The following is a 15,576-nucleotide window of genomic DNA, read 5'->3' on the forward strand; positions in this document are numbered from 1 at the left end:
TGAAAACAAAGTTTATTAAATATTATTTTCTTTTTTATTTAAAAAGTTCTTTATTCAGCCTTTTATTTCTAAACATCCTACATAAAAAGGATGGGGTTATTCTCACTTAACTCCACATTATCCATCATATTTTCTCATTTCACTATTCACTCATTTTCATTTTTCTAGTATTTTGTTTTACTCAAGTCATTTTACTTTATTTTAAGAAGACTACTCTTAGCCACATCAAATGTTCATAAACATTTATTTTACACCAGCAAATAAATGTTTTTATTTTTTAGTCATACAATAACCATGCTACAACATAAAGGTCTAGTATTATTATTTTTAATAATTCAGTGTATGTACAAGAGACCTTCACTATAGAACTATGAGTAGCATAGTTTTAGAGTCAAATTCATTTAACATACCATTTGAAACAAGGACAATTCATTATAAACATGACAAAATAAGATCATAAATAAAAATAAAAAATGCATCAAATTACCATTTCACTATAATTACACTAAACATTTTCTCTTCTTTCTGAAGACATAATATGCAACAATTTCTTGACAGTTTTACTCCAGTATATTTTATTTTTTTCTCCTTTAAGCACGGTTCATTCAACTTAAAATTCAACATTTTAATGAATAAGCCATACCGTTTATACAATTGTAGTTCTGATACAGATAAATGCACAGGGAAAAAGACCACAGAGGCTAACATCCATTAAAAACCACCTAGAGCATTGGAACGAGGGAATGAGAAACAGAGTAAGAGAGAGAGGAGAAAGAGCAGATAGTGATCGAAGATAGCATTGTACTCAATAACGAAATGTAAACAATTCAATGAAAAATCATTGGCCTTTGAAGAGTAACTACAAAATGTGGATAAACATGGCTGGTGACATTTGTATTAGGCTCAAGTTAGAGAAGGAAAAATGAGAACAGACAGATGACAAACACAATTCAGACCTGCCCATGTAAGCAGGCATGTTTGAGTAATAATAATAAAATAAAAAGTTATATGGCATCGATGGTCATCTTAGTGTTTGTAATAGGAGGTTTGGTATAAGGAGGTTATTAAAGCACTTTCAGATATACTGTCTCAAATCCTTTCAGCTGTTGGTGACCACCACACCACCATCTAATTCACAATTTCACTAAAAATACATAGAGTAAACGTAACCAAGAGCAACACAATGAAGGTTCAGGATCTTATTACATAACAGGCTATATGATACAAAAATTGTTTAATGGTTTAGTTTAATAGTTTAATCTTTTGAGGGATAATGCCACATCTCTGAGACTGCTCAGAGGGAAATCTATCAAATAAATGCTAAAGTGTTTATAAGTATCCAACCTTAGCAGCTCATCTAAACACAACTTTTTCCCCAGATATTTGCACTGATTTACATCCTGGACATGTTGACGCTAGTTGCCGAGAGTCAGAGCCAGTCTGCAGATTTAAGTTGACATATTTCAAAGAAAATCGTGTAATGTTTGATGGTCACAGACTAGCTTTAAATTTTGATTCCATGCAGTCGGGGGATATCAAACATGTTTGATATTTCGAGACGATTTTAAAACGCATATTGTCTTCATTTATCACGGGGGAAAAAACACGTCTTGCATTTGCTTCGTTGTGGACTCTGCCCTTAGAAAGTGGAAGAATTTGCCATGTCCAAAAAACAATACATTTCGCACAAAGAAAAAAGCCTGTTTTTAAGACAATTAAGATTTTATGTATTATTTTCATGACAATTGAGTATATTTCACTATATCCTTTTAACTGCAGTGAAAAATTATTACTTTAATTATAAAAAAGTTAAATATTTATTATTTTACCATCTTTAATTACTTATGTTAATTTTAATAAAAATGCCTAAACAAAATAATTTTCATCATTGTTCTAAATCTGGACACATTAGAGAATTGTCTTAAAAGCAGGCTTTATATTATTTATGTAAAATATAACTTTGAACGTGTATCTAGGTGCTAGTAGTGTTAAAAAGAGCTTTACCACTTCAATAAATAATCCGAGAAACAAACAGCTTAAATGGCTACCGCTCAGGAATTAATGACTGCAAAAAACAAGCATTTCTCTCACAATATACAGTATATCTTGGCATAGAGAGTCTCAAGTGACCACAAGAGGCAAGAATAGTTATCTTGACTATATGCGCCAACAACTAAAATATAAAAATGCCCAAAATATACATATATTGTACATACACGCTATGTGTGTAGATTGTATATCTATAAAAAAATGTCATCTGTTTTAGTTTCCACCTTACGTACACACTCGAGATATGACACTACGGGAGTTTATGTCAGTTTGCGCTCGCGATTCCCTTTTGACGAGAGAAAAGAGACACAACTGGGCCAAATTGAGCTTAACACTACGACCAAAGCTGAGTTCCCACATCAATGAACAACCTACAAACTACACAGAGATGACAGTTAAATCCATTTCACATTTAGCGAAGAGTCCTAATTTTGGCTCAGCTTGTTGCAAATAGTCCACAGAACAACACAGAAACACAAACACCCAGATGTAAATGAGCAAACTACTAAGAAGGAATGGCATATTATCAATTGCATCATTTGTATCTCTCTCTCTCAAAAAAGTAAAGCTGTAATGAAACAAAGCGAAGCAATCCAAAGAACCCAATTAACGTAGAATGTGGTTCATTTCAAAATGAAACTCAAATTCGTGACACATAGCAGATAAAATGGCCTACAGGGAGGGACACGAAAGATTCAAACTCTGGGTAAACCAGGAGGATTGGAGAGGTATGCGAAGAGAATATTCGAGATTTTAAGAGCGAAATATATTCCTGCTGTTTCTCAGTGCAGCCGCACTAGTCTTCGAACACCTATGGCAAGTTCACGGAGTCAACTTTATACCACACTCAAGTACTTATAAATGGGAACAAACATTTCATGTCAATAAATATACCAAAAACTGCGAAAAATTCATTTAACAAAGTCAAGGAACAGTGCATGCCACAGGACGACGAGCAATTCTGGTTGGAGGAGCGAGGGAACGAGTGGAAGGCAAGATCGGAGGTCAAAGGCAACAAAGAGATCAGGGTAAACGACGGGATCTTTTTATCTTTTTTTCTTAAGCTCGCTTTTTAAGTTACGGTACGGTGAGGCGGATGTGTGCCACTCTGGTGTGGGTGATGGAAGTGGTGCGTGAATAAGGGACAGGATACGCAAAAGAATTCAGCTCCATAGCTGGCTTTCCTCCCTCTCAAAAACAGGCTTTTTTAGTTGTAGTTGAAGGATTCTTTCCATTCATTTTTTTCTCCTCGGCTAAATGGCACAGAGTGGCGAGAGACAAGCCACGGGGTGGAGGTGACGAGGGTGAGGCTTTTAGTTGAAGCCGGTGTCAGTGTGGTAAGTAGAGTGGTAACCGTCGGACGTTAGCTGGGTGGTTTCTGTGGCAGACGAGGGCTGCATCACAATAGGCTCACCTCCACCTGCCTCTGTGGAAAGATTTCAATAGGGACAAAATGGTTTCAACATAAAGTTCTTGAGGACAACAGGAATAGCTGTTTACATGCTGCATGTTGTGGGCATATAACACACATGAACATATCAAACCTCTCTCATCGGACTGCAGTTGGGCCTCCAAGTCCTCAGGGGAGACATAGAATTCCTGTTCCTGTCCTTCAGGTGGCCGCGGTTTACACTTCCCACAGCAGCAGTTACAACAACAGCACAGGCAACAGCAGAAGTAGCAGCCTGTAGCCAGGCCGCAGAAGATAAACAGAGCCTGTAGGGGGAGACAGAGAGCAACACAACAAATTAGAGTGAATTACACTACCGTTCAAAGATTTGTTCTTTTCTGAAAGAATTTGAAACTTTTATTCAGCAAGGATGCGTTAAATTGATCAAAAGCTACAGTAAAGACATTTATAATATTACAAACGATTTCTATTTTGAATAAATGCTGTTCTTCATCAAAGAATGCTGAAAAAATAAGCTTCATCATCAAAGGAATAAATTACATTTGAAAATATATATAAAAAAATGTATTCAAAGTTTTACATTATAAAAGTTTTACTGTATTTTTTATCAAATTAATGCCTCCTTAAAACCTAACTGACCCCAAACTTTTGAACGGTTGTGTATGTCTGTTTCTTTCCTGCACTACTGATGATGTCATTATGTTTTTATTGAAATGCCACTCTTACCTTGGCCCACCAGCTGGACAGAACGAAGTAAGTGTTGACATTCTCTTCTCCAAACTGTTCAGCCACATAAAGTCCCAGAGAGCCATACTTATCGTAGATGTTTCTCTTTGTTGGGTCGTTAAGGATGGCATGGGCATTGTTTATCTCTTTAAACTTATCAGATGCCTCTGGGTTATCAGGATTCTTGTCAGGGTGATATTTCAACGCCAGTTTTCTTTAAAAGATAAAAAAAGACACAAACTATATTGCATGCATTTAGATTTTGGTACTTGGACATAATGAAAAAATGGGTCACACTCACTGATCTATATAGAGATCAGTTGTTACACTTTATTTTAAGGTGACGTAGTTACGCTGTACTTACTCAAATAAGTACTGAGTAACAATAATTAACTACATGTACTTGCTATAGAGTTACGGTTAGGGTTATGGTTTGGTTTAGCATTAGTTACTTGTAATTATGTAACATGTAACTGTCGCCTTAATATAAAGTGTAACCAAAATATTTTTTATTTGTATCAATATAAATGACTTAAATGTTGCCCAACAAACCTGTCATTACTAAAAAACAAATAAAATAAATTAAGTGAGAATTACTTAATTTGTTTTATTGTATAAATCAACATCTAATATACATACATACATGTAAATATGTATAAATACATGTGTAAATAGATGTGTATATATATATATATATTTATTTATTTATTTTTTGGTGTAACTGAGACTTTAAATTAAAGTTTTTTTTTTATATCACAAATTTGGACTCCTCTCAAAAAGACTGGAACGTTTTTATTTGTATCAATATTCAGATATTGATGCAGTCCAACAAAATTATAAATTAGAAAAATTAAATAAATGAGAACAACTTAATTCATTTATTTATCCCTTATTAGTAAAGCAATGTTTACTGGGTAAATTTTTTTTTAATTATATGCCATTTTTTCATTCAAGTTAATATTTAACTTTTTAATATACAGTAGTTTATCATAATTTTTTTCTGTTATAAATTGGTATTGAGAATCATCATTGAGTGATAGCAATGAATCTCACACTGTGATGTCTCTTTAAAAAACACTTCATAATGAGATCATTACTTTCGTATACTCCTAGAGTAGGCTAAAACTGTGCATGGGAAATGGTCCCTGAATGCACTTAGTTTTATTGAGCTGCAGTTCCACATTGCTGTGTGCTGCATTTATCCGATTAAACATCTGATTTAAACCACGGCAAGTAAAAGTGAAACGAAGCAGAACAGAAGGCTGTACAGGGATGCTGGGGAAGGGCCGGAGCTTTTCAAACTCACCTGTATGACTTCTTGATGTCATCGACAGTGGCCACTTTTTCCACACCCAGAACATGATAGAGTGATTCTCCAGAAGTAGAGAGAGTACGTTGCCTCTGCTGCTCAGCCATGGTGAATCAGGTCCTCGACAATCTGAACACACATAAACATAATTTATAAATAAACATTAATATTACAAACTCTTAAAAATATTCTTAAGAAAAATACAAAGCACAAATATTTAAGTGTTTAATTTAAACCACAGGGATCTTTATAATGTAATATCTACATCCGAGGACCCTGACCTAATTCCAAATGACCTTCATCATAACCATTGTTACCATAAATAAAAAATAATTATGGATCCTCATGATTTGCTTAGGTCATCTACTGATCTTTTCTTGCACTCTTCTTGCTTTTTATTAATCAATCACCATAAATTTACTTAAAGGGATGGTTCACCCAAAAATGAAAATTAGCCCATAATTTACTCACCCTCAAGTCATCCTAGGTGTATACGACATTCTTCTTTCAGACAAATAAAATCAGAATTATATTACAAAAGTCCTGGCTAATCCAAGCATTAGAATTGGAGTAATAGTGGCTCTGTTTTTGAAGTGCATCTGTCCGTCAAATAACATGCTCCACACAGCTCTGGGGTGTTAATAAAGGCCTTCTGAAGCGAATCGACACGTTTGTGTAAGTAAAATTTTTTTTAAAACTTTATCAAGTAAACTTTCGGCCGACCGCTTTCTGTGGAAAAGTGTTGAATGTTGAAAGTGAAACTCAAGATGCATACGTGACGTCATGACGAGCCTACCTGGTCGCGTTAGTCTTTCGATCGGCAGAGGAACTTTCAACAATTTTTCCATAAATTGAACAGGGAAGGCGGTCAGCCGAAAGTTTACTTTATAAAGTTTTAAATATGGATATTTTTCGTACACAAACGCATCGATTCGCTTCAGAAGGCCTTTATTAACACCCCAGAGCTGTGTGGAGCATGTTATTTGGCAGATGCACTTTTTATGGACTTCAAAAACAGAGCAACTATTACTCCAATTCTAATGCTTGGATTAGCCTGGACTTTTGTAATATAACTCCGATTTTATTCATCTGAAAGAAGAATGTCATATACACCTAGGATGACTTGAGGGTGAGTAAATTGATTTTCATTTTTGGGTGAACTATCCCTTTAAGTTCCCTTTATTTATTATACAATCCATATTCTAGTGTGAGTAATTTACCATTCAGTGCGACATGCAATATGTTTCATGTAGTTGGTCAATCTGCGGTCTAAATTAAATCAGATGGCATGGCATATGCACAAAACTCTCCCTGGACTGCATAAGGTCCCTTGTTCCTAGTATTAGAGAGCAGTTCTGCTTTAAATAAGATGTTGTTGTCAAATTACAGTAGTGATAGTAGATTAGGCTGCTTCAACCACAAACATGTCTACTCTTCTACACAGAGATCGCCTTTTCACATTAGGCAACACATCAGAAAACATTTAATCTGGAATATCACAGTGGCAATTAAAGGATTAGTTCACCCAAAAATGAAAATTGGCCAATAATGAGCCGGCGTTCTGATGTATAACAGATGCGCTGCACTGTTTACGATGTGAACAGCATAGGAGACTGACATGGAAGAGAAGAAATTGTCAATAAAGTCATTACTTTTGTGTTTTTTCATAACATTAAGGTTGAACCACTGTAGTCACATGGACTATTTTAAAAATGTCTTTACTACCTTTCTGAGCCTTGAAAGTGGTAATAACGTTGCAGTTTATGTGGGGTCAGAAAGCTCTCAGATTTCATCAAAAATATCTTAATTTCTGTTCCGAAGATGATTTGGAAAGACATGAGGGGGAGTAATTAATGGCGGAATTTTCATTTTTGGTTGAACTAACCCTTTAAGATAATTTGTTTAACATACATATACATATACATATACACATATATATATATATATTATATATGTATATACTGTGTATATATATATGTATATTATATATATATATATATATATATATATATATATATATATATATATATATATATATATATATATATATATATATATATATATATATATTTTTTTTTTTTTTTTTTTTTTTATGAATTATTATATTTTCTATACATTATATATAATATATAAAATGTATATATAGAGAAATAATGAAATATATATATATAGCAAAGTTCAACCCCCTTGACCTGGAAGAAAATGGTCAACAAAGGGATAAACAAATGCTTCTTGGTCAAGAGTGACATTCGGCAAGATGTCCCAACATGAAGGCCATGCTTGTCTACTGTTTTTCTTTTACTCTCAGCATTGAAATGTTTGATGAAATGCATGAGGTCATCTTGCAAGTCTTTGGCAGTAAATTGAGGGTTTTTCTCAGTTGCTCTGATCAAACATTTTATTACCCTTAATGATATTGTGCTTTTTCTTTTACACCCTCAAAGGATCTCTGGTACAACACATTTTAAACTTATAAGGCTGCCGATCTGTGTTTTTAGGAACCTTTAGTGTTTTGGAAAACTTCTTGTAGCCATAGACTTTCTAATGTAATAAAAACAATCTTGACTTGGCCATTTGCTATGCAGCCTTAGTACATGTATGTGTAACAGCACAAGCAAATTCAATTGTGTTTTAACACAATTTTGTAACATACTCTACAAATATGGCACAGACTTTAAAACAGCAGTGTTGAATGGGGGTTGAATAATTATGGCATAGATGCATTACAAAAAAAATCCTACAACTCAAAAGCATTACATTATACACTGCCGAACCAAAAAAATTAGCTGTTTGGATTTAAATAGACAAATAACTTAAGAGTTGATTGGATCATTATTTCAGTGATTAGTATGTTTCTACCATGTTATATGTTTGGCAACAATTCTTTTTACTCTAATTGAAGTGTGTCACTTTTCATTTCTTGAACAACCATGTAGGAAGACACATCATGGCCATATTCCAGGATGACAATGTCAAGATTCATCAGGCTCAAAATGTGAATTAATGTTTGGGAGGGAACATGAAGAATCATTTTCACACATGAATTGGCACCTCTGAGTCCAGACCTTTTTTTTTGGCCTGGCAGTGTATATTGCCATCACTTTTAACTTGCCACTAAACTTTTATAATGCTTTTTTAATTATTTTTATCTGTATCTTTAGAAAAGCTTACATTTGTAAATGATTACAGTCTCTGGGGGGGGTTGAATAATTTTGATTGCAACTGTATATATTATTTTGCTTGATATGTGTGCATGTAAACTGGCATAATTTCGATTTGCTGAAACACTGAAATAACGAAAATGGATTTTTGATGCCACAAAGTTGGAATACTCTCAAACAGACCAGGCATAGAGTGAAGTTCTTTCATAACAGACATTTATGTAAACATAAGACAGACTACAAGTGAATTTTACAGATCTATGATTTGAGAAGAATATATATATTGTTTTATATTAATATGCCAATGATGTGGCAAGTTTTTCCCCATCCCCAAGTGTTTTGTTGTTTAGATAATACCACCCAACAAACATCTCATTCAGATGTCTGCTCTCATTTTATCAACCATTTAGAAACCCTTGGAATTGCTAAATATGTACCGTGCCTTTAAAACATCAGAGGACACAAAAAACGCATTATCAGATGAACAGCCTGCAGAGAGAACATTTCCGATATTCTCCAGATCATAGTTTGAGGTTTCAACACTAAAACCACTCAAGATAATTAGTAGTTTAAATGGATTTCAAATCAATACTTCAACCTAGAGAAAAAAAAACAGAGCAGATGGATTTTTTAAAGACGGCATAAAGGTTTTAACGGGGCAAACAACAAAACACTGCTTGTTTTCGTCTGAATTGTTACGCTTCTTCTCTCTATCTGTCATGGCATGATGGTCAGGCTATTGACACGAGAACAGATAACACAATGAAGATGTTTCTAATGACAACTTGCTCAATTGCACACAGATACAGTGCTCTTGAACTAATCCTTACCTTTCCTACTGTAATGTTGACATAACTAGCCCTCTCTACTAGCAATCAGAAGCATTACTCATGATTCACTAGCTGACTCGCACTTTTCCTGTCAGCTGATTCTCTCGCATTGGTCCCGAGAAAGAGAAATCGATACCACAGAATATCACAGGGTTCAGTTTCCAGCAGATGTCATATTCACAACCCAGCAGGGTGATGACAGATTTTCACAAGTGTTGCCCTGTGAATCAGTCAAATTCATACCGTCATGTGTCGACTGTAGAGTACAGTCGTATTATGGTGAACTAAAGCATCAAATACAAAGACTGACATTGTTTCATATCAGTTGGAGAATAAAGCAAGTGTTAATCTGTCTCTCCGCGTGCTTGCTGGTCTCATCATGACTGGAGAGGTCTGGGTTGTGTCCAATCAATCTTGTGCACACTGAGTTTTCCTCAGCTGACTGTAGTATCTCAGATAGTTTACTCAGCACTGCCAGACCCCAATAATTGAGACAAGCATTCCGGGCTCCCGAATGGGACTTGGGCACATTTTTGAAGGTAAGATTAGTAGTTAGAAATCAAAGAGAAAAGACTACAAAGATTTCTAATGAATAGGCCTACCATATATCCTACTTTACATTTGGCATAGCGGTATCTTATATTCATACAATGTTTATTGTAGGTTGTGTTTGATACAGATGTTAATGAAATGCGTCTATATATGATAAAATGATGCTAAAAAATACATAGTGACAAACAAAAGGTACGCGTCATCATGAGGATTCAGGAACTGAAGAAAGGGCCTAACTGCATTTAGCATTGTTCTGTGAAATTTTCAGGTAGACCCACCCATGATCCCTAAACAATGGTGTCTAAGTAGACAGCTCACAAGATTTTAGGACACAGCCAATAGGCTGTGGGTAGAATTTTGTTTGTGGTTCTCAAACGTGCAGTCTGATCAAGCGGCAACCTCCCGCAGTTTCTCTTGAAGCCAATACGGAAGTGCCTCAAACTGCAATTCATCGACTGGCCGCTAGGGACAGGATCCAGAAGGGAGCAGAATCTCATTGAGCCCCATGTTAAAATGGTCAACTTTAGAGCAGAATAAAACATGTTTACAGTCTGGTACAAATTGTGCTTTTGGTCTAAACGGCTCATTTTGCCCTTAATGACAACTGTGAGGGGGGTGAATTTTTTTATAGCTCATTCGTTTACATTATATAAAGCCTTAAAATTCTGCATAATTAAGGGCGTGGCCACTTCGAGTGACTGGTGGATAGCCATTTATCTGCTGTCTGTTAGTCATCGCGTCACTTAAGCTCCGCCCACGTCCCGCCTTTTTGCCCATTTTCTGTTATCCGGGAGTGACGCACGATGACGCGCTGCCAAGATGGCAACGGCCACCATTGCGCTTCAGAACGGCTCATCAGAATCCTATGGGTGACGTCACGGACACTACGTCCATATTTTTTTACAGTCTATGAGTCTGATTCATTAAAAGAACAGACTCAAGAGAGTAAATCAAGTTTTTGAGTTATATATCGGGTATAGCGCTACTAGTGTAGTGCGATTCCCGAACGGAAGTCTCTCATGAACCGAAAACATTATGAATCGGTTGAAGCTGATAGTAAATTGACTCACTATTTTAGCAATCATGTCAGATTTCAAATTAAAGTCACCATGAAAGCAAAATTGACATTTAGTTGGGGGTTTTTTCGGAATGATGCAGTATTTATTATAAATGATTTATCCATGCACAGCTTTTTTTTGTGTGTGCCTTCATAATCTTTCATCAAAATAACTTCCCCTCCCTCGTGCAATCACGTCTGGTCTCTGATGATGGGTTTACTGGTGTGAGGGCGGGACAACCTGTCACTCAAGCCCTGTTTACACCTAATATTAAAATGCGTTTTGGACAATCGGAACACAAGTGGACGACGCTAAATACAGGGGTAAACAGGGTCTAAAAAGTTTCACTTTCTACCACGTCCAGAGGTAGTCGAAAACGTTTTTGTCCAGATTGCTTTCGTAGTGTAGACGCCACTCATGTGGTCGAACAGCCACAAAAGACCGCCTACTGACCTAACGCGCACACTTTATGGGTAGCATGCTAGACAGACAGGATTTAAATGTAGGCTGGAAGTTTGGTTTGATGACGAAAAACGTACCAAGCACAATGTTCTCTCACCATTCCTGATTTCTAACACACACTTAGTTCGCCGTGGTTTTGCGGCTATCAAAGAAGAAACGAAAGCTGATGCTCTCCGAATGTTTTCAAGTCGTCTCCAGCGTGTTTATATGTAAATTGCGCAAGCTTACTTTGTCCTTTAGGCTGTGTCCACCAAAGCGTTTTTAGCCAGCTGAAAACGATAGGCACTCTAGAGAGGCAGCGTTTTTTTCAGTTGAGACTTATTACAGTCTATGGTTGAGACACTTAGCTTGCTATGATACGGAATATCCGTGCAAGTGTTACTAGTATCTCATTTCACAAATAGTTTGTTTATGTATTGATTCTATATAAAAATGTGGATACAATGTAAAGTATTTGCTCTGGCTCGTTTTAAATGATTTTGTTCCATTATATTGCTTCTTCTTGTTATCTGTTGACAATTGTAGGTTGGTCGGTGTTGTATTTGTCCCGCCCCTCCTCCACTGTGATTGGACGGCTGGGTAAAAAGTGACAAGTGATGAGCGCTGCATTGTACTCAAAGTTGAACATTCTTCAACTCACGGCGACCGGTAAAAAACACTGAGCACTCAGCACTTGATAGTGAAATAGAAACTCAGCGCCTCGTTACGCTCATGCCATTCTAAAAACGCGGCGCTTCCATTGAAAACAATTGGAAAAATACACCAGCCACGTGAAAAAAACGTTTTGGTGGACACACGGCCTTAGATCGAAAGATCTGAAAAAAAAAAAAAAAAACATTTAAATTTACCTGCCCATAGACCCTCCCCTCAAATAAATCAGGACAAGAGTGGTTGATAGTGGACAAAAGAGACGGGTTAAAACACCAGATTGAAACGGGTATGTGTCTTCCTCGTCTACTTGTGATCTGATCAACCAGAACACATCTCAATACCAGGTGTAAACAGGGCCTCACATTAGATCACAGCAATAGCAAACCACAACCATCCATCAATTCCCAATGGACAAAATCAAGTGGCACCCTACATTTTCGAGAAGCCGTTTCACTCGGCTATAGACTTAGTTTGTGTTGTGTCATAGCTGGGGGCGTGATGTGGGGGAAAACAGTCCATTCCCCACAATGTAAAGAGGAGTCATTTTCTCATCAAAATACATGCTGCTCCGCCGACCCCCATATAGGTACGACATGCCTACTTCATAAATCACCCAGTCTTTTGATGAAAGACGTTAATTCAGTGTTCCTGAATTTAATGGATTAAAAGTATGTATTACATACATTTAGTGTTTTAAAATGATTATAAAACGTGTCTTATGCTATGAAATTGATATTTAGAGTTGACAATATGTTGTCAGTGTCCCAATATTATTAGAATTACTGACAATAGCGAAGTTTTTTTATTTACTTTTTTATAGCAACCGTCTTCATCAAAAGACTGGGTGATTTATGAAGTGACATAGCAATTATGTTGTGTAATATTTGTGGGAGCAGCATGCATTTTGACGAGAAAATATACAAGTGTGGTACATATAATGTGACTGAAGCACAAGCATGAGCCCAGCCCTTTCCATCATGAAATGAAGAAGACTTTTGAATGTTTTGTACATTAATAACCTCACGCATTATGTGGCTATGTGATCGCTCATCGTGAAAAACTGCTTTAACGAGTCCCGTACGTGACAAGTATGACTTTTATTGGCGTTTAGTTCAACAAAGTTTTGCCATTGCAATTAATGAAACCTTTTTTAATCTTTACAATAATACCAGCATCGTGTAGTGCAAATGTTTAACTGTAATGGACGTATTGCACAGGCTTTCGGAATTGACGAACGGCTCCGTCTGTTTATTTGGCAGTATAAAACTTCAGATCAGGGTTTTTTAACTAACCAGAGGTGCAGAACGCCACATGGCAACTTTTCGGGACTGCACCAAGCAAAAATAAATCTTAATCATAACAAAGAGTAAAGATAAAGCGTCTAACAAGGTCTATGTGTCTTCATGCTAATGGCTTGTTTTCCCCCACGGCATATGGCGGATATGACATTTTGTGGGCGTTCCCAGTAATGCCGACCAAGTCTATACATCACAATAGGGAAGTAAAGACAATAGCGACTTCTGTTTCATGCTGACTTTATCAGAAAACCGGTACTGTGTTCTGTGCACTTAAGGCTCATGAAACTTATCTGAATCTTATAACTGGTTGTTCAGATGGAAACGTGTAGTCAAGTTGTATTTTGTAAAATAAGTACATTTATCAATTAATTAATTGTTACCAGATTTTTTTTCTTTACAGATAATGGTGCAGGGAAACATTTAAATGTGCGCACATACCTTTTTGAAGGAATCACATGTTATTTCTATGGGAATCTGAAATGATTTTTATCATTTGGCAATGACAACATTTAATAAATGCGATACGAACTGCATTTCTTTTTTTTCTACTCCAAATTTTTTATTTTTTTTTCCTCAGAAGTAACGTTAGCTACTAAAATAAAAGTAAAAGGAACCGGAATCAAAATCACAAACGCAGGACGATTCGCATCCCTACCGTAACTGCGCTATTGGGTCTGCGTGAAAGAAATGTCGCACTACTCTCCGCGTCATGGAATCTCTATTCAAATACGATGTCAACAAGAGAAAATACACATATGATTCATTCATTCAAAATATAAAGCTGAGGATGGGCAATTTGCTGATGTGAATCTAAGCCACAACCGGCAATGAGACCATTTTTATAGGCTACTCTACAAAATGCGGATTGCGATGTACTGTGTTAATAGATTCGTGAAATAGATTACTTCAACAAACGGAAATCATTTACAGCTAATCTCTGACTTGCTGCGCTTCTGCATCACCAGAAAGGCCCCCGGTGATTTGGTTTGCTTTGCGCTCCAGCATCCATATTATCTGGCCTGTTAGCTCGCGCTCCCGTTAGAACACATAAGACCAATGCACCCAAGCCCACTGATAAATCAAGAAAGCAGGCAGAATGTGGTATTTCTTAAGGTGTAACGAGGCTTCAACGCATGCAACGCTTACCGCTTCGTCGGCCCCGGCGTCGTGATTTAATTTCAGTGCGTTAAAGAAACCGATGTTAAATGTGTGGTTGCATCCCCGGGAACCGCGCGATCACGTAGTGTACCAGACGCAGCAGATCTCGCTCGGCTCCGCCCACCCGTGACATCATCACAACGGCGTGCGCATGGTGCGCATCACCCCCTGTGCAACTAGGCCCGTTTCACTAGATGAAAGGATATGGCTCAAAATATCATAACCCTGATATTACATAATGTCATGTGTGTTTACCTATGAATACAGGTAACTAATGGTTGGTACTGACCCTTTATGTTTCATTGTTGTGATTTTCATGAATCATGCTGTTTATTTGTCCTCTGTCGCCACCTTCTGGTGAATGAGAGAACTTGCACCGAATCATTACAGTTATTCAATATTTTTAACAATTTTCCTAAACTCTCGGTCTGTGTAGGCTATACAATTAGCACATTTCGTGTTGCTTTTACACAAAATGCATACAGTTAACACAAATGTAAAATGCTTGAACTTCTTTTACACACAAGCTCAACCAAGACCAAAACAATGGATTTTTCCTGCCAAATTTACCAATGCTTTATCACTGTATGTCAGAAGAGATAACACCATGTTCTAAACCTAACCTTATAGGCTAAAGTTATATCTATATCTCCTGTATTTTATTTCATTGTTACTGAGAAACAGCTGATTGAAGTTACGCAGAGAACATAAGAGAACAAGTGTTTTGGTTTTGGTAGACATAGTGTATTGTGTTAGTGAATTATTGTATTTTGAAAATGAGTGTTGGAGTTTAGTTTACAATGTGTGGTTTTGAGCATGAAAATGTAACCGTTTTGGAAATTGTGTGATGTAGGTGTGTTGGTGCGTTAAGAGTTTAGGATAGTTTGCTGCGATGGTTTAATCATTCTAAC

The 15,576-nt window shown here is 36.5% G+C and overlaps 1 protein-coding gene across 2 annotated transcripts; it reads right to left on the reverse strand.

Moving 5' to 3' along the window:
* Window positions 1-227: 227 nt before the first annotated feature.
* dnajc5aa (DnaJ (Hsp40) homolog, subfamily C, member 5aa) lies at window positions 228-14,816 on the reverse strand. 2 transcript variants are annotated; one of them, XM_079827860.1, is made up of 5 exons: window positions 14,654-14,816; window positions 5,493-5,624; window positions 4,187-4,400; window positions 3,594-3,765; window positions 228-3,475 (listed from the first exon to the last, which is right to left on the reverse strand). In XM_079827860.1, the coding sequence occupies exons 2-5, from the start codon at window positions 5,600-5,602 to the stop codon at window positions 3,363-3,365; spliced, it is 609 nt and encodes a 202-aa protein (XP_079683986.1). In that variant the 5' UTR covers window positions 5,603-5,624; window positions 14,654-14,816; the 3' UTR covers window positions 228-3,362. The 2 variants fall into 2 exon arrangements, with proteins under 2 accessions (XP_079683986.1, XP_079683987.1); XM_079827861.1 differs by having other exon boundaries at window positions 329-3,475; window positions 3,579-3,765; window positions 14,654-14,783.
* Window positions 14,817-15,576: the final 760 nt, after the last annotated feature.

This window comes from Gobio gobio (genome assembly GCF_949357685.1).
Source record: "Gobio gobio genome assembly, chromosome: 10".
Lineage (NCBI taxonomy): Eukaryota > Metazoa > Chordata > Actinopteri > Cypriniformes > Gobionidae > Gobio > Gobio gobio.